The 19,115-nt window shown below is 50.6% G+C and overlaps 6 protein-coding genes across 6 annotated transcripts, besides 1 other annotated feature; 2 read left to right on the forward strand and 4 right to left on the reverse strand.

The window, feature by feature from the left end:
- Window positions 1-403: 403 nt before the first annotated feature.
- Window positions 404-1,180, reverse strand: NFIA_079370 (ERF4 family protein; the record flags this gene model as incomplete). The annotated part of the gene is made up of 1 exon (XM_001259892.1): window positions 404-1,180. The coding sequence occupies one exon, from the start codon at window positions 1,178-1,180 to the stop codon at window positions 404-406; it is 777 nt and encodes a 258-aa protein (XP_001259893.1).
- A 1,972-nt stretch (window positions 1,181-3,152) lies between these two features.
- NFIA_079380 (uncharacterized protein) lies at window positions 3,153-6,818 on the reverse strand (the record flags this gene model as incomplete). Its single annotated transcript, XM_001259893.1, has 5 exons — window positions 3,153-5,752; window positions 5,808-6,195; window positions 6,246-6,294; window positions 6,350-6,438; window positions 6,540-6,818. 5 exons carry the CDS (start codon window positions 6,816-6,818, stop codon window positions 3,153-3,155), a joined length of 3,405 nt encoding a protein of 1,134 aa, XP_001259894.1.
- Window positions 3,613-3,641: a microsatellite.
- Window positions 6,819-8,901: 2,083 nt separating the features above from the next.
- NFIA_079390 (single-stranded DNA-binding protein) lies at window positions 8,902-9,548 on the forward strand (the record flags this gene model as incomplete). Its single annotated transcript, XM_001259894.1, has 3 exons — window positions 8,902-9,194; window positions 9,324-9,412; window positions 9,481-9,548. 3 exons carry the CDS (start codon window positions 8,902-8,904, stop codon window positions 9,546-9,548), a joined length of 450 nt encoding a protein of 149 aa, XP_001259895.1.
- Window positions 9,549-10,243: 695 nt separating this feature from the next.
- NFIA_079400 (pheromone receptor) lies at window positions 10,244-11,575 on the reverse strand (the record flags this gene model as incomplete). Its single annotated transcript, XM_001259895.1, has 3 exons — window positions 10,244-10,421; window positions 10,478-10,961; window positions 11,014-11,575. The coding sequence occupies 3 exons, from the start codon at window positions 11,573-11,575 to the stop codon at window positions 10,244-10,246; spliced, it is 1,224 nt and encodes a 407-aa protein (XP_001259896.1).
- A 1,656-nt stretch (window positions 11,576-13,231) lies between these two features.
- On the forward strand, window positions 13,232-14,750 carry NFIA_079410 (uncharacterized protein; the record flags this gene model as incomplete). The annotated part of the gene is made up of 2 exons (XM_001259896.1): window positions 13,232-13,653; window positions 13,715-14,750. The coding sequence occupies 2 exons, from the start codon at window positions 13,232-13,234 to the stop codon at window positions 14,748-14,750; spliced, it is 1,458 nt and encodes a 485-aa protein (XP_001259897.1).
- Window positions 14,751-15,297: 547 nt separating this feature from the next.
- On the reverse strand, window positions 15,298-18,486 carry NFIA_079420 (phosphatase family protein; the record flags this gene model as incomplete). The annotated part of the gene is made up of 1 exon (XM_001259897.1): window positions 15,298-18,486. One exon carries the CDS (start codon window positions 18,484-18,486, stop codon window positions 15,298-15,300), a length of 3,189 nt encoding a protein of 1,062 aa, XP_001259898.1.
- Window positions 18,487-19,115: the final 629 nt, after the last annotated feature.

Below are 19,115 nucleotides of genomic sequence, written 5' to 3' on the forward strand. Positions count from 1 at the left end.
CAATGTTAGGAGTGTTTACTTGAAATGTGATGCTCAATTCACGGTCGCTGCATATAATTTAGCAGCTTAAGTTGCAAGACCCTAAGTACAAACGTCACAGGTACAGCAGATAGCTTGGACACAATGACGGACATGCATATGAACAGATCGGCATGTCCTTCTGCAACAGATTCAATCTCCAGAGAAACAAGTCTGAAATTGCGGACGTGGTATCATGAAGATGACAAGATCCAACAAGTAAAAAGTCCAGTATTCCGAATTCGCCTTCAAACCCGCTAGATATCACGCACAACGGCCGTTTCAGGGGTATACAAGAATTAAAAGGGGTATAAAGGTATTAAAGTAAGAGGAAAAGAGAAAAAAGACAAGGCCCCAGATGACAGTATACCTGACGTGTTGCGACTTAGAATCCAAGCCCAACGCCACTGTTTGGTCTCGTCCCCGGCAGTGACACGCCCTCGCTGTGGATGATGCCAACCTTGGGATCCGGGATTTGGATGTCCAAAGACATGTATGCCGTTCGTCGCAGACTCCATATATGTACCCCATCCTTCGCGCCGACCTCGCGATTCCACTTGTCAAGCCAATCCTCCACGTGTTGCAGATGGCTCTTGATACCAGGGGCACCGATATCTTCCCACAGCCAACCTGTGACCAGACCCAGCGCGCCATCAAGCAGATTGCGGAAACTGAACGGATCAAAGGCCTTGATGAGTTCCTCGTTCACCGTCGCAATCACGCGCCGAAACTCCTGTTCCGGTAGTAACGGGTCCAGAATCTCAGGATAGAGGTTCGAGAACGTCGGCGCCAGATCCCCCTTCACCATCCAGTCGCGTCGTATTCGAATAATTCGAGTCGTGAGATACTCTTGCGACCCGATGGGAACATGTGGATTGACATGAGGGTAGCAAGGATGCGCGGGACCCCATGCCAACTCCTCCGCGACTTCCGCCTCGCCGCCGGTCGGTGGCGCACCTGTGTTTGATGGAATCGAGGCAATTTGCGACTGTGAACGCAGGGAAACCTGTGACGGAATATGGCGCGGACGATCCCCATGCAACGGTCCCAACGATCCCTGCCGATCAGCAAGTGTATCCTGGGCTAGATGGGCCCGTTCCGGCGACCTGATGTCTTTTCCCTCTTGAGAACCATTTTTGCTGTGTTCCGCCTGTTCGGACATTTCCTGCACAGCGGAATGGCGATCGAATGTGCCACTGCGCCTCTGCCCTCGAGGCACTGCGATGCTGGAGCGTCCACTCTCGGCCTCGCCTTGACTGCGCTCTACTACCAAGCTAGTTGGAGATTGTGACAATCGACTGCGGCGTCGTTCCGGGATGGTCAGAAGCGGATACGCGTCTCGGTGCGCTTCGAGAGGAAGGTGCTCGTCGGAGATCTGCAGCGGATGCGGGACAGTGACGGGGGTAATTCGGGGTACGTAATTGACTGGGTTAGCGAGTCGGACCGCGGGGGGTCGGAGTATGGTAGTGGTGAGCAATGAATGTGTCCGCTTTTGGAGCTGTTTTGGCCGGAGGGTGGATTTCTTCAGGCTATTTCGAGTGGGATATTCAGTAAAGTGTGATGAGTATGATGAGGCACGACGGTCGGGCTCGAGGGATCGGTGGGTGTGATGGCGGTGGAGGCAAGTATTGGAAGTCTCTTCAGCCTCGGGCGAGGATAGTATGTGCGAGTGTTTCCAGGTCGTTGAAGACGCCGTTTTGGGAACAAAGACTGAGCCACCGGACGACAGGGATAGAGGAGCGGACGAAAGAGTCGTCGCAATGGCTTAGGGGGAGGCCAGGATATTACCACTACTATCGCTAGTAGGAGCAATAATAATAGTAATAATAGGGATGATGATGGTGGAGGGCAAGGAAAAACAGGCAGGCGGTGGTGTGCAGCAGGCGAGGCTGTGATTGGCGGACGAGACTCAGAAAGGGGCGAGGCAGGGGACATGGAAGGCCCAAGCAGAGCACAATGACATCGACGCGGTGGTCCCTCGATGTCGATGGCTGTTGATGTTTGAATTGATGCTCAGGATGATGTTTGGTCAAAAAAGAGTTTGATTGGTTTGATCTGATTCGAACTGCTCTATGTACGTTTCTCAATGGTTTGTAGTCAAGCAGGTCTCCGTCTCAATAGAAGAGGCTTCCCAACAAGGCTGCACAAACAGGAAAAAGAAGGGAAAAAGGGGAGAGGAAAGAAAGATAAAGAAGAGAACATGCAAAGACGCGACAATTGATAGATATAGGCGCAAATTAAGAGCAAAGGTGGATAGTCAATAATGACCAAGACGATCCAATAGCCCAAGTAAGGCCCAAGAGTCGCCTCAATTTTCTCTCCCTCATCTCCAAGAAAACTTAGTCTCTCCTGTATAAGGAAAACTCCAAGGGTATGACGCTATGTCAGTACTTTGTACTTCAGGAAATCGACGCTTACGACCTCGTATTATTGGTTATGAATCCTTTGAATTGAAAATGCGGGACGTGGATGGATGTCTCATTTCCTGCATTCTGTCATGCAGTTCATACCTGTCAAACGTCTCACGATTGGAATAGGAGCCACTTGTCACAGTCTTGCAGGTTTTCATACAGCAGTCATGTTTGGCTCTGTCTAGTCTACCCCATGGAGTAGGACTTAACAAGGAAAAAGATTGATTTGGGAACTTATTTATCACCATCACAGACTGTCCCCTGCCCTAAGCCCCTGGAGTTGCTGCTATATTTGTCTGCCGGATAGCTCGGCCAGATCGACTATTCCTTGCCTAACTATGTCATAAGTACCCAAGGATTTAGTACAAATCAATCTAAAAAACAGCTCAGTGGATCAAAAGTTCTATAGTGAGGCGTCCGGATCGTCCAGGATGCACCAGGCCATCCGAACAATGGGTCTTTCTTGCGTAACTATCTCCTGGCTTGATTTGTAGAACTGGTTTAACCAGACGCTTTCTAAGGAACATTGGTCGTCAGGACCATTGTCTTGAAACTAAACATTACCTATTTTACCACAGACATCAGACTTGCTCCTGTAAAACATGTGTAAAGCTGAAACATCAGGTCTTGGACCGCGCCTCTGTATGGAGTAGCCAAGGGCGTAACTTTACCCCGGAGTATCCGGGATCATCTCTATCGGTCTATCTGTGTAAAAGCGCTGTGTTACCGCCCATTCATGCTTTGATTCGCCCTGGCTTGCATGCGTCGCATGGCTTCCCGATGCAAGTCACTCATATCTCCACGCTGCATCCCCTCGGCTATTACCCTGTCGAGATTGACTTGCAGGGAGGAGGAATTCCGCCCCAGTGCACCAGAAGGAAACGAAGTGTGAGAGCCAAAGCCTGTCCCGCCGATTGGTAGATCCTGTTTCGCCAAGGGATTGCGTTTGTCATTCAAGTTTTCCCGAATAGATTCTCTCCACGCGGCCATGACCGCTTGAGCATTTCCGGGCCTCGATACGCTCGTTTGACTCCATTTTGGCGCTGAGACTGGCGTGCTTGTATGCGGGCTTTGGACTTTTTGTTGATGCAGCATTGCACGGCGACGAGAGAGAGGGACGTCATCCCCTGATTCCGGAAATGAAGTCATCGGGGAACTTTGGGCCGAAGTTCCCAACGCAACGGACTGTCTAGGGCTCGACTGCCTAGGGCTCTTCCGCGACGCCCACGGATCGAGGCTGAGACAAGTAGACGAAACCCGACTTCGCATCATATCCTCTCGTACGGCTAGGAGCGGGGGCGGCCCTTTCCACCTCGGTTTGGTGAGCTCAAGTTCGCCTTGAGGTTGTTCAGACGGTATAGGTGGGCTGGATGCGCCTGGGGAAGCATTATGCCCGGTGCCGTAGAACACCGCGCTCTGGAAAGGGCTAGCGGACGATAGAACGATCGTGGAAGATTCTCCTGAAGACCTGTCCACTGGTTGAGCTTCTCCAACTCTTTGTGGACTGGTAGCCGACGTGGTCCGCAACCTGTAGTCAATAGATATTTGTTGACAGTCGGTTGGGCTGTGGTGTTCTTTCCCGGTGCTGGCACGCAAATTGGCAGCAGGTGGTGGCTGCGCAGTGAGAGGTGTTTGCAACAGATTCTCGACATTGACAGGAGCAGGAGCCTCTTCGTCTATAGGGCTCTCCGCTGCTTCCTTTGTGATAGGCTCGATAGGTTCTGGCTGGGGAATTTCTGCATCACAGAGATGCTTGGCCCATTCATTCGTGCGATAGGTCTGGACTACCCTCGATGTCCGCTCCGGAAGATGTTTCACTGTTTTGGTGTCCAGTTTGGGCTTTTCCGTTTTTCTTTTACTCTTTCCTTTGGAATGCGCCGGCGAGGGTCGCTGCCTCTCGGATTCAACACCTATGCCTGGCGGCGCCTTCAATGAGGTATGTTCCGCTGACACTTGAACGTTCTGCTCCTCCGAGCGGCTAGTCGTATTTTGTTCGATCGAATGTCTGTCTTTGCAGTCTTCAGTCTCGGCTGTGGCGTTTGTCTGTAGATCTTTGGAGGTCTCTAAGGACTGTCGTTGTGTTCTCTCAGAGACCTCTTCGGCCTCTGGATCGGCTCGAGAAGGCAATGGTGCACATACTTCATCAGCTTGCGTTGTCGACTGTTGGTCCTCTCTATTCGGCCGAGGCTCAAGTTCTTGCAAACTTCCCCCAGTGTCATCAGATAGATGACTTTCGTTCTGACCAATGTCTTGAGCCTCTGTGTTCAATTGCTTCAGTAGCTTGCCGTCCGTACAAGTGTCTCTTCCTTGCGCATTGTGCAAGCCCTCCTCCTCTCCATGAGCATCTGTTCCTTGCACAAGAACCGATTCCTGAATGTCGAGGCATTCTTCTTCACCGTGGATTCCTTCACCCTTTCCGACTTCCATGTTGCTGTTACGCCTATCAGAGGGAACAACAGCTTCTTGCACTGCTATTTCAGGCTCCGAGCGAGCCTCGACCTCATCTTCGCGCGATTCAATTTCAACGCCATGGCAATCCGAGCTCGACCGTCTATCACTGCTATCATCCACGGCGCTTTCTCCAGACATATCCGACTCGTCATCAATATGCGCGAGGGCTTCTTGTGATGGTGCAGGTCTCAGGCTGCTTTGTATAGACATTCTCTTCCAGAGTGTTATTCCGGAGAAGCGCTTCGAGCGTACCGTCGCGGTGTCCGAGCCAGCCATGGCAGTCACATCCGATTCCATGTCATCCATCAGTCTCGCAGTGGCCGCCCCGTCAAAGACCTTGAATGGCATTGGATGTGCGCCGTCAGCTGCCTTCTCAGTCGCATCTCCATGTCTTTCAATTTCAGTATTTCCCGTAGCCCGAGTCACATCTGAGAACGAAGCCTCACTGCCCTCCTGTTTCCTACAGTCAGAGCAGCGATAAGAGACCTGGGATGAACCCGAAATGCTGTTGACGTCGGCCACGTCACCCTTCTCGAGATCCTCTTTATCAGCAGCACATTGAGTGCCGTCGCCAAGCTCGGGCATGAGTTTTGCTTCCACATCCGCGTATTGAGCTTCCCATGCTTGTCTTTCTCGCATGTTATTCTCCTCGAGCCTGCGGGCAACTTCAGCTTCGGCCTCTTCTTTCCTTTTCTCTTCCTCTTTCTTGGCTGCTTCCTCCTTGCTTCGCTTGTCTCTGATCACTTTCCACAGTCTGAGCTGCGATACAACGCCTAAGATGGCAACAATCACTGTGACCGCAAGCTCTACCCGGATATTACGAGTGATGGGGTAGGTTCCAGTGCCCAGCGGGAATACATCTTCGTTGAGTCCTTCATGAAGGGTGAGCAAGGGATTGTGACTGAGAACCGCATACGCCGCACTTACCCCATATATAGAGCCAAAACTCTTTTAGTCCAGCCAGGCTGTAGCAGTCGATTCCGAGGGCAACAGCCGTACCTCCGGAAACAGCAGCCGACACTATCAGCCCATAAGGACGCGTGTGGTGACTAAAAGACAAGGCGTAGAATGCGACAGAGATCGCGCCGATGAATCCAGCTTTGGCATTTGTGTCCGTGAGAAGTCCTCCCGGCCTCAAACAAAGAAGCCACATGCTCACACAGAACCCTCCCAAAAGGCATCCAAGCCCTTCGGTCAATTCCTTGAACACAATGGAAAACGCTCCAAAGGTCACTCCTGTGAAGAAAATTGCCACGAGGTACGCTCCTTGTACCGCCACGCGCACAGGAGGATTCATCACATATACAATCAAGACCTGATTCGTCAGTGTACAGTACGACTATGCTTGTCATGCGATAGGCTCACCGTGACTCCTAAGCTCGTAAGAAATGCAGCGGATAAGAAAACTTGAACCCTGGGTCAAATATGTTAGCTCAAAGGATTCTTTACAGGCGGGATTCTGATGGTACCATAGATTGCGTATTCCAATCAGTGCAAGAATGGCTCCCGTAGCTATAAGGATAGAGCCGCCAACCCCAAACGCTGGAGTCACCCGGGGCTCAAGCGGAAGGACGCCAGGCGCAGGCGTGACTGTTCCATCTTTTCATGATTAGCTTTCAGAATGTCCCAATGAGGAAGTATGCACCCACTTTCAGAAACAGTCGATGTGTTGAGCGACACGATAGTCGTTGATGCCGGAGCGGTGGTATTCGACGTGGTCGTAGAGTTCACTCTGACTGTGGCATGGTTTACTGCGCTCGTCGCTGAAGCGCTTGGGGCTTGATTCCCTGATATCGTCGTATTTGGCGATTCGTCTCGGGCTTCTAGAGCACCCACTGGCTGGATTCTATTGCGACCAACATGCGGTATCGATGCTGCAGAAACAGATAATCTAGATATAAAGCAGACAACCAAAGCAAGGAGAGGTAGCAATCTCATGTTGACTTGTGAGGGTGACTTTGTAATGATCTTAAGCGTAATCGACAGAGGCTGGTGACGCTGACAAGTACTTCTGAGACAGTGTCGACAGATCTTTTCTATTGTTCTTCACATACTTTGGCCTGTAAGTTCACCGTGGACAATGACAGTCAAGAACAACATCAATCGGTGCCAAAGCTGCGCTTTACTTTCAAGGAAACGTGACTGTCAATTTTCGAACAAGCTGGGAGACGAAAGGAGATCTAAGTTTTTCCAGACATATATGTACTGATATACATCATACGCGCTTTTTCGGCGTGACCACCCGGAAAGTGAAAAGGAGCATCCTTATGGCCTAGGTGCTCAGAGAGCTGGGAATAATATTTTGTAGGGATAAATCCCAGCCGACACACCGAATCTTGCAAACGAGAGACGGACGGTAGACCAGGCGCATCGAAAAAGCGAGTTGTTCCACTGCTGATTGGGGATTAAGGAAAAGCAAATAATTGCATCGCCGAGGGCCATGCATGATAATTGTATTTTCTAGGAAGGGATCTACGATCAGTATCTCGCAAAAGCGATGAAAACTAACGATCAGTGAGCCACAGTGAGCCACGTACCCCTATGAGGCATGACCTTACCAGCGGTCAAGTAATGGGCTTCTTGCAGACAGTCATTCCAGGGTTGTGTTGCATGATCTGAACTGTGAAAGAAGGTTAAGCTAATCTGCAAGGAAGGTGTCTTTTTTAATTCCCTGACCCTGTCCCTTGGGCAATCGAGGGGTCGGCTATAGGTGTATTTATAACGACAATCATTGGATAATTGTTCAAGGGATTCAATGTCAACACGGCCTGCTATCACTACAAATGAGAACAGCTGTGGCGTTGATTTCACATTTCAGGCGTTATGACAGGTTGACTTGCACAGTCAAGGGTAGAGTAAGTATTCGAAATCCGATTCCCAACAAAAATGCGAATATGACTCGCGCAGCAAATGACATGATGAGCAGTCATATCGGATCTGAAGTTGGATGCAGTACGCATGAAGCCACTAGCAAGTCAAGCTCGAGTGTTTCACACTGGTCAGTTCATCCTTAGCGAGGACCCAAACCGAGTAGATAACCTTCGCGTCCAGAGTGGGCCTTGCTATTGTCGTCATCTCTGTTGATCAGGCTAGCATCATTAGCCTTCATTAGTTTAGGACGGTAGGATGATCGGCTGCATAGAATGACAGGTCTGATCTCTCGGCTTTCCTAGGCGCCGAGACTGCCCTCTGAGAAGTGGGCATCCCGCCGCTTTATCTTCTGATCGTTCGTTGGAATCGTCTTTAATTTCCGAGTTAGTTATTTTTTGAATGTGCTTAGCCGAGTTATCCATTGTTTCCACCGCAGGGGGTTTGCGACAATTGGCTCTCTGAGGTTGAGAATGCCAGGCAAATGCAGAGAAATCGAGCCGAATCAAGATTTCCAGGGTTCGCAGCAGGATGACAATAGTCGGACGCACGGCCGATGCAGAAAGGAGTCCGAAAGGGCGGAAGCTGAAGGGCTAGATGCTCGAATAGCTTGTACTTGGACAACCGTAGTTGCACGTACTCCTTCGAAGTTCCCTTCGCGAAAAGGCGTTGGCAATGTCCTGCATTTGACATCTTACAGTGGATTTGAAAACCACTATGTTCGGGCTCATTGAACTACTTCCGCGTTGGATATCCCTTTGGCCCGTCCGGGTACACCGGTGGGCACCTATGAAGGAACGCATGCATAGCTCCATGGCAGAAGATTAAGCGGACAAATTCGGATTCTAAAACATTGTTGCTCCATATAGATCCCAGAGATCAATTAATATACAAAAAAATAGCGTAAAAGAAGCAAGTTCTTGCTCAAAGTAGATATTCTGAAGCGATTGTACCAGAGGTAGGAATAGACAAACACTCCCTAAGTATATCCGTCTTCAATTATCACGTGACCGCAACCGCGCGCATCATCGCGGAGCCGGGAGAGGACCACCATCACAAGCACCTACAAGTTATCCTTCTTCCTTAACGTTCCCTACCTATTTATTACCATCTCAAGCTCAAGCTTAACACATTTTCATCTATTCAGACCGACATGTCTGCCCTCAGTTCGTCACTTCGCCCCTTCCTGCGCGCCTCTTCCGGTGCAGCTCTCTCCGCGCGCTCTTTCAGCACCTCCTCGCCGCGCTCGATCGCACGCATGATCATCACTGGCCGTCTCGCTGCCGAGCCCGAGCTGCACGCCACCTCAACTGGTCAGGACGTCATCAAGTATGCGGTGGGTACGACCTACGGCAAAGGGGATAACCGGCAGACCAGCTGGTTCCGCGTCTCGAGCTTCCAGCCAGAGGGTTCGCAGCGGGATTTCATTCTCAGCCTGCCGAAGGGGTGAGTATTTTCGCTTATCGTGCTTGCAGCTCTATCTGCATTCATTCCGTGTTCCTAGCACATCATTGGGCTATGGTTGCAGACTTAGAGCAGTTGAAGTCTGATGCTGATCGTTTCTTGTTCTACCAGAACCCTTGTGTACGTTGAGGGCGATGCCACCATGCGTTCGTACGAAGACGCAGATGGCAAGAGACAGTCCGCCCTGAGCATTGTGCAACGTAAGCCAGCTACCCTGTTCATGCATCTCCATGTGAGAAGAATCCATACTAATGCATGCCGTGACCAGGGACGCTCGAGGTCCTCAAACGCCCGTACAACCCCGACGCTACTGATTCTGGAACTTCTTCCCAATAATCGGCTTCAAGGACAAGTGGAGATAGAAGAGGAATGATCGGTGGGGTAGGCTTTTTGGTTAAGTTTCCTGTTGGGGTAGATCGCTGCTCGTTAAGAATCTTGTCTGACATCTCCGCTTTGTCGGTGAAGCCGACATTTGGCCGCCGCTCCCTTTGACTTGTATGTATTGTAGTTGCTGTGCTGTACCAGTATACCCTTGAATGACACTACTTTGACCGTCCGCTTTTAAGTTGACTTCTTTTCTCTTTAATCTTTCGAGTGTCCTTCCATTGCGGTCGCAAGAGACGAAGATATTACGAGTCCCCATCGTCTGATATTGCCTGATTCTGCTAGTGTTGGGTGTAATTTGATGGAGACTGAAAGGATTGCCCTGTATGTTGATATATGAGCTCTAAGTTGAAGCGTTACAGAAAACTTGGAAAGGGAGATATATTATGGTGTACCTGCTCTAGTTAATAGGACAAAAGGAATAGAATACATTGTCAGTCAGAAGTAGAAGACTTTCCCATCGGAGGACTTGTGCCACTAGCCGGTGAGCTTACACCTGCAGCTCACTCTCTTGACTAATCACTTGCTTCACGCGAATAGTATCCGGTCCGACTGGGGCATGTGTGAAGTCACTACTACCACGGCTCTGGCTCGTACCGGCCCAGGCGTTAGTGGATACTGTGGTGGCTGGAACCGAAAATATTGGGTCAGAGGTCGCTGTTTCCCGTGTTGAAAGGAATGTGCGGCTCAAGAGACACCTTGGTAGCGGAACCCAGTGCGATCTTGTCGTAGAGGAACTCTCTTGTCGGGGCGGGACCCTTTTCAATATCCTCGTGGCTGGAGGTGGTCGTCCCGCTCGTGGTAGAGTCGGTCGTTGTTCTGGGACTGTATTAGCATGAAGGATTAATCATTTGTCGGTGAGAACAGAAGATAGCCCTTACCCAGTTCCAGACGACTGCTTCCTAGAGGATAGCAATTTCGCACGGCTCGCTGTAAAAGATGCCGAGGTGCCTTGCGACAAAGTGCGCAAACCAGAAAGACACTTCCCCAAGCCCAAGAGGCAAAGAGCGGATTGGTACAATCTCAAAGCATCATTGCAGCATCCGAAAAGGATGAAGAGCACGTATCCCGCAGCCACAGGAATCCAGCGATCAAAGAAGACTTCGCCATGCATTGGAATCTTGAGGATGGTGCTCCATGGTGAGTGTGGCCCATGGAGGCGGCTCCATGAGTATGGATGCCAGGGCAAATTGTACATAAGATTGCGATAGACAACGTAAGCCTGAATGGGCAGAATCGTCCAAAGCATGACGCACGCAAGGAAAAATAGACGCAGGAATCTGGACTTGTTGAGATGGCTGTTGGCGGAGTTGAGTATGTCCCCAAACTGGCTCCGATATTTGTGGAGGCGATAGAGGGTTAGCCCTGTGTGGTCGTCAGTCATGAGCAGAGAAGGACGATGGTGCCTTATTCATACCGCAATAGAAAGCAGCCAGAAGGCAGATTATAGGAGGCCAGATGAACGCTAGCACAAGGCTCATCCAGCTTTGATCAAAGTTGTTGACGCACCCTGAAATAGTGAGGATCAGGTATCGGCTCCTTTGGTAGAGGATATGTGTACTCATTGCGATCACGGGGATGATCACGCAGAATGAGATATCCATCAGACGGTTACGCCAACGTTGGCTGGTGCTGGGGACGAGCATAGCGCGTCTGGTGTCGAGCACAGAGGCCAAGCTTCGGAAGATACAGACCAGAGTCCCCGGTATGCCAACATAGCTCGCTATCATCACCTTGGTCTCGACGTCACAAAGGCCCTTACCATCCCACCATGAATCGACATCGTCCGTTGGCCAGATAAGTGCATTGATAATGTTAAAGGTGTTGCTGAGAAGAAACCAGCTAATGAGGGCAGTAGCGGGGAAATTACGATTCTTCCAATGTAGGATGATCGGTGGAATACTGACAACAACTGCAATGGAGGATAGCACAGGGAGGACCACAGCCTGCGGGCTACGTCCTGTTGTAGCTGAGTCCATCAGGGAAACTGTCCTCTGGAGACGAACACGCTTTGACTTGAAGGTTCTGATGGAGGCGCCGATGTCGTGCACAGTTGTTTCTTCTGCGGATCGAGTCGACGGTGAGTTTCTTGAGGTCCGAATGGCAGGAGCAATGAGCCAGCACCGCTCAGTTAAAAGAAGGAGATCACAAGTCGCATCTGAGGAGGTACACAGGGGGGTAAGCAACCGGAGACAGGAAGAACAGTCGTATGTCTTATTGAGCACGAAGATCCCAAGCGAAGACTGAGTGTAGATTGCGCGAGCCCTCTACTCCCCCTCTCTGTTGAGACAGTCATTTCAAAAGATCTCAGCAGGTGGAGAACATGCGAATAGACAGCAATGAGCAGAGAAGTGAAGAAAAAGCAAATGTGTTTGACGCATATAGGGAGGGAGAGCAAGTAATTCAGTCAATGATTTCATCCATGACGGTGCCGGGTGGGCTTACGTCTGGAGATCCACTGCGACCTGAGGAAAGTCATCACCCGACTATTGAAAAGATCGACTTGAATAAAGGATGGTGAAGACAAAGTCAGACAGAATGGGATTTCCAACCTCTTTCTGAGGTGGTGATGGGTGGAAGAGTCACTGGGATATCACCCGCGGATACTGGAACCATTCCCTTTTTGGGTGTCAATAAGCCCGCGGTTTGCCATCATCGTCAACAGACTCAGCACACCCGACTGCTGAAGCACCCTAGTCTGGCCCGATCCAGAGGTCTTTTGCCCCTGGGATGCGACCAGTCGCTGTGGGAATTCGACCTTTGGTTTCACAAAGAGCATACAGCGGCATCTTGTGTCGTCGATAAGGAATGTTCGTATGGTGGTCCCAACGAATCAACAGGCGGTTGGATGCCATTACAAGATCACACGCAGCTATCCAGGGATTGGAGAGACGGTACAGTACCTCTCATAGGTCTCTTTTTCCTGCTTTTGTTATCAGGAGCGAGGGAACGCCTACTCCAGGGGCGCGATATATGAAACTGTCATGACATGCCTAACCCGACATCTCTGAGACTAGAAGGATGATGGACCACCCTGTCAGGGCAAGAAATTCTTCAAACTTTGAGATACTTGGACTGCTTTGGACAACATTGGCCTTCGCGTCAAGTCCCGATGAGAATAGATTTCGAATCCCGCATGATCGATGATTCTGATTGTAGGTTACATTGTCAAGCAGTTGCAGATTTAGACTCCCGAGGCTTTGAGAAGTGAAGCAACATGTTCGAATTCCGCACACCGGCCACTGATGGAAGAGAAGACCTTACCATGCAAGCTTTGAGCGAATAGATACATTGTTTAATGACTGCTTCAACTAGCATAGCGCTGGAGGGGCTACAACAACGTCAGAAAGGTAGTTGGTAGATTGTGTTATTGCTTTTTCTGGGAGCCCCTTCTGTGGCGCATGTTGTTCGCTATTACGTACCTCTGGCGTCCTCTCTCCGCGCGCAATCTGGTTCAATGCAACAACCAAGTCAGGATCAACACCTTTGCAAAAGCGTCCTCGAGTGGCATGAATTTCGATTCCTCTTATCAAACGCTACCTCCTGGCATGTACCTTGGTATACCATGAGGTACACCTGAGGTTCTATCAATTCCCAGGATACATACGCATTGCAGCACCTGATCCGCTATCGTCATGCCAGAACAACCCCGGAGATCGGTTTCACCCCAAGCTCCTGTCGAGAGCGCCAGACCCCACGTCCATACGGTCGGGTCCCTGAACCTCCGCCATCGAGGCCCGACCCGTGCTGCAACTTTTGCAGAGGGCTCATCAAGCATTCAAGATCAACGCCGCAATTCAAGCTTCTCGGATTCAGTATCTGAAGCACGAAATTCGATTCGCTCATCAACTGATGAGTTATTGTTCCCACGCGTAGTTCAGAAGGGGAACGTCGGTTTGCCGAACGAGGAATCGAATTGGCAATCTGCGCCTCTTGGTCTGGCACTATTGCCTGCTATTGCCGGTATCTTTTTTAAAAATGGGAGTGCAGTCGTAACAGATATCACTCTGTTGATACTGGCAGCTATCTTCCTCAACTGGTCGGTGAGACTACCATGGTACGAGCTAAATGCCCTGATTCTACGCATTCTACATCTCTCTTCCTAACTGAAGGACCAGGGAATGGTATCGCTCTGCTCAGGCCTTGAAACAAGAGGACATATATTACGATTCTGTCGCTTCAAAGCTAGACCTCGAAACGGATGAGACCGAGGAAAACTATGAAGACCGAAAGAATACCACAGACCGAGAGCCTCGAATGGGGCAACAAGTCCCCAGTGCTGCCAACGAGGCCAGTAGGGAGCTTCAAATTCATGAACTTGTTGCTCTTGCGTCATGCTTCATCTTCCCCATGATCGGGACGTGGCTCCTCCATGCCATCAGATCCAAATTGTCGCGGCCATCCGAAGGATTAGTATCCAATTACAACCTAACCATTTTCCTACTGGCGTCAGAGATTCGGCCATTCGCTCACCTGCTGAAGATGGTGCAGGCGCGCACACTCCATCTTCAGCGCGTTGTCGCTGCAGCTGCCGACGACGAGGAGAAACTGGACCCGAAAAAGATCAAGGACCTAGCCAAGCGACTGGAGGAACTAGAAGCACACGTCGCTGAAACAGCCGCGGCTCGAATGCTGCCCGGATCATCAAACCACCCACAAGACCAGGAACAACTCCAAAATCTCATCTCGCAAGCAACCGCAGAAATCCGCAAGGGCTTCCAACCGGAGATCGATGCCTTGAATCGCGCGGTTCGGCGCTACGAGAAACGCACGGCGCTCACTTCATTCCAAACAGAGGCAAAATTCCAAGCGCTCGAAACTCAAGTGCACGATGCTATTGCTTTGGCGGCAGCGGCGCAACGCTCCGGCTCACGTCGACCGTTGGGTGCTCTATCGGGATTGTTCAATAGCATTTATGCAATTATCCTATTCCCCGTGCAGATCTTCATGTCACTGGCAAGCCTCCCGTTTCAGCTATCAACGCGATGTCTACAATATTGCAAAGATATGCTGCTCTCGAAACCACCACGAAAATCGAGCAAGGGTAAGGTGCCGCGTGATCTCAGAACTTCATCTTCAAGGCAGTTCAGAAGGATGTCCCAACAGGACTTGGGCGGTGGTCCAGCACTCAAACCAATCCGGGAGTATCAATAGCAAATGGAAGCGGAAAGTTTTTGACCATGGTTTTGGAAAGTATAGCATCATGATACAGGTTTGGCTTCACAGCCATCGGGTGTGACTCAGGCGTTTGTCATTGACTTGTCAATATGAGCCAATATTGTTGTTTCGTTTGTTCTTTCCCTTTGTCTTCATCAGCATCTGTGGTCTGTACTGGGGTTCGAGATTTTGGGAATAATCTGGACAGGCGATGGCGTCCTGCGAAGAGCATTCTCGGGTTACATTTGTCGTGCTATTCAGGGGGTTTTAACTTAGGCTACACTTAATCCCGGTGATAAAGCGACAATATGTCTATTGACTCAAAATGATTCTAGCCCTGCGTCTTGCGACGGGCAACTAAAAATGCCACCGCACGATGACTATATAATCTAACAATGTACTGAAAGAAGACATGAGAGCAGACATGATATACAGAGTACAGGCCGCCCAACTCTATCAGTAAGACGCAAGAACCTCCTGTCCAAAACGCGAATCGCGCGATCGACTTGAAAGAGCAAAGAAAAATTTATATAGAGATGGGTGGTTACGGAGCACCACCCGATGGACCCATGTTATCAACTCCAGCCGTCTTGAGGAACGGCTCGATGATACTCCGTTTTCTATCCTCCAGGGCTCGCCGCTCCTTGTCCTTGCTAGGGACAGTACTGGCAGAAATGAGTGCGGAAGCAAAAATGGAAGCTAAAGTGGTTTCAACTGCTTGTCTGCGATGACTGGCGTTGGCTTGAAGGCTCGATAAGCTGGTGGCTGTCAAGACACGCGGTCGGCGTTTGATACTGCCTCCCGAGGCTGCTGTTTCAGCTGCGGTAGGACCAGGAGGCTGTCCGCCTTTGGTGGATAAGACACTGTCCCGCTTCTTGTGTTGATGTTGTTGGTTCGATATTTCAGGCAGTGCTGCTGCCGTAGACGGCGATGGGGCGATCTCGTTGGCAATGTGGGCGAGCATAAATGTGACAAACGTGAAGGAGACGCTGTGAGCGGGGGAGTATGAGAGTGTCTCTAGAACCCATGCTTGAGTTTCATCCCAGGAGAGGGGAGGTGACTTATTCCGTTCACGCGTGATCATCTGCTGTTCCATTTTCTCCCATACGGGAGTCGTGACTATTCCATCTTTCAGTGAACGGAGAAAGGCCAATAAGGTTTCGCACAGAAGCTCCAATCGATGCAGTGATGTTACCTCAGGAGCGAAGATAGACTTGAAATCTTGATTGGTGTCCAAGGCTTCACGAACTGAAGCCAAATGCCGAGATCGTTGCTCCTTATCCTTCAAGGTCCACGTCTCTGGGTCAAATGGCCATCCGGCACCCTGGTCCTTTGCCCATGGGGGCAACTCTTCGTCGGAATCACTTTTTGTCATTCCCCACTCAGCAATGGCACGTTCAGACTGTTCTGAAATAGCCTCAGTCAGGCGGAAAAGCTCACGAGGGGCTGATAGGCGGCCAGTTTCATCATGATCACGCTCTTTTTCTGATTTATCCCTTTTCAATAGGCTTCGCGCACCGGCTTCGGGCATCATGGTAAGTTCTTCCACGCTGCGCCCAAAACATGTAGGTAACCACTGCCCATAAGCAGAGATGAAATGATCGCGACCGCCGGTCACCCGAAGGACAAGGATGTCCTCAAGCTTGAGTTGACCGTTGTTCAGCAAACGAACATGCTCGATATCGTGAACATGTGCTGTTATATCAATGTTGGCGAGCTCCCCGGGAAACAGAGTACGTTCGTTTGTTTTCCTTTTCTTATCTTCCTCATGGTGAGTGGGTGCTTCAATTTTGTACTCCAGCCATGACGGTGTCTTTTGTTCACTGCCATGATCGGGCCTCTCGAGACGGAAAGTAGCGGGCACGCCACACGTGTTTGCAACAGTGAGTGAGCGGGTGATGGGTATATCGAAAGAAACATCACCAAAGTCTACCGCATTCGGGTCTGTTGTGGACTTTCTGGGATCCTCTCCGTGCGTATCGACCACGATCGTCAAGCCAGGTCGCGATTCATTCTCAGCCTTGTCTAGCTCCCGTACAACTTCCTGATGTACCTTGGCTTTCAGATAAGGGTCGACAGCCTCATACTTGATCGTAAAACCGGCAGTCAAAGGCTTGTGGTCCGATGATAGAATACCTTGATGTGACACATAATATTCGAGCCGACAGCACTCATCCTTATCAGATTCGGAAGACACCGAATCACTGTCGCTCGATTTATCCTTATTTGAATCGTACTCGTTTCCACTGTCGGCACCATCGACGTCCGGGTCGTAGTCAAATAATACGTTGTCATCAGCATCTGCCTTATCCAAGCCTCTTGCTTTCATTTCTTCGTCCCGTTTTCTCGACTTCTCGGCTTCTTGAACCCGCTTTTCATACCTCAGTTTGTCGTGGCGTGTCCGGTATAGAATTCGATCGCACCAACTTGGCCCACGATGCTTCTCGCTAGAGTCGAACCTGGCCACACTCCCTACATCATACTTGTATGTCGGTAAGAATGTAATGTCGCCTTCTCGCCAACCGTCATGGAAAGCCCTGTTCTTCTTCTGTTGCATACGAAGCTGATCATGGGGCAGTAGAGACGCAATAGTAGTCTGTAGCGAAGACGGGTCCGTATGAGGGTCGATTTCCTCGTCCGATAGAGTTGGAAATGATTCTTCCGATTTATGGTCGTGTTCGACGCCTACCATTGGTGATGATGGCACTTCCCCTTCGACATGGTGTGACGGCTTATGTCTCTTGTCGTATTCGTTCTCCGTATGCCGAGCGAGCACTTGTCGCACGTCACCTCCGGGAATATCTTCAAGTCTATAGTTCAGGTCACCAAACCAAAAGGCAAAATCTTCTCCCCCAATACTATCCCCAGGGTCCTCTCTCAGGCCCTTGTCTGGGTCAATGGGGTCAAATTTAGCGCGTCCAACAATCTGAGATGCATCCCAATTGCGCCGTTCCAAGCTACTTTTATCCGAGCCAGCCGAAAGATGCGAGTTGATAAACACAAGACAAGTCGTTTCACCGAGCATCAGTCGCGTTGTTACTGCACCTTTATTGCCCATGTAGCCCAAAAGTCCCGTACCGACGTTGGTGGAGCTAACCGAAGATATGCTCTCGACAACAAAAGGAGCCGCATAGATCAAAAGCATGAGTCCCACCAGCTGAGTCTCCGAAACGAGCTGAAAACCCTCTGGCAGGGCTTTCTCAAGCGCCGCCTTCCATTTGTTCGACGGTCCTGGATCAACGTATGGCCTCAATGCCTCCGCAGCCGACGAGACATCAACAACCTCTTGTAACCCTAGCACGTAGAGTCCTACCTTCTCCGGTTCGTACGGAGGGAGTTTAAGGAATCCCTTGCGTTTCGGCTGGCCGACCTGAGTATCTCTTGAAGCGTCGTCCCCCGACCCCCAATCGGTCCCGTCGGACATATCTCGGGGATCCTGCAGCTTCAGACCAGAGAGCTGTTCGCATATACCCTTTCGTTCCACGAACCATTTTCCAATATCTTCCTCCGTGCCTCGGATAGCTGCCACATTCCAAGTGCCGACCTTGACGCGGAGCGTTTGTTCGCGGGTGTACTCCGACTTTCTCGCTTTGACGGCCTTCGGAAGCGCGAACGGGTCATGGCGCTCATCGGGATGGCGACTGGAGGAGCTGCTGCCACTGTCGCTTTGATACCCACCGGGGGTTGAAGACACGGGCGGTTGCGACCCCGACTGATCGCTGTTTGAACTCATGCTGTGAGGATCTGACCGAGACACGGCCCATTATTCGAAGAATTATTTGTATATATTTATTTCGTCTGCCCCCCGCGTAAGGCTCAAGGGACCAGGAGTCTGCCTCCGAGAGAAGCTCTATTTCCGCAGCGCGAGACGCAAAGAGAGGTAGGGAAGTAACAGGGGCGTCGCGTGACGGTCTAAGTCATCGGGACTGAATCTTAAATGCGTCTGGCTGTTGATCAGGAACCGGCGAATTGTCCCTGCGTCACGCGATGTCTAGCGGGAATGCGGGGGCCTGAGTGTGGAGGGAGAGAAGACGACGACGCAGCGGCGATGGGATGGATGGCGGCAGGAGGTCGATATGAATGACGACAGGCGATGGCAAGAAGGCAATTGAAGCGGTCCTTGGATGGCGGAACTATAATTCTGTTCAAAAAAGGGTGGGTTTATAACACCCGATAGAAAAATGCGATTTGATGCTGTTTGTCTCCAATACAGCAGAATAGCGTGTAGAATTCATCAGGAATGATTGAAGCGTAGGCGCTCCGCTTGAGCTGTTCGCGGGGTTGAGCATTCTTTATCTTTCTCCATCAACGTCACCAATATTCCGCATCCAACAATCTCCTCGATTAGCTACGTCTACCCCT

Source organism: Aspergillus fischeri, genomic scaffold (assembly GCF_000149645.3).
Source record: "Aspergillus fischeri NRRL 181 1099437636264 genomic scaffold, whole genome shotgun sequence".
Taxonomy (NCBI): domain Eukaryota; kingdom Fungi; phylum Ascomycota; class Eurotiomycetes; order Eurotiales; family Aspergillaceae; genus Aspergillus; species Aspergillus fischeri.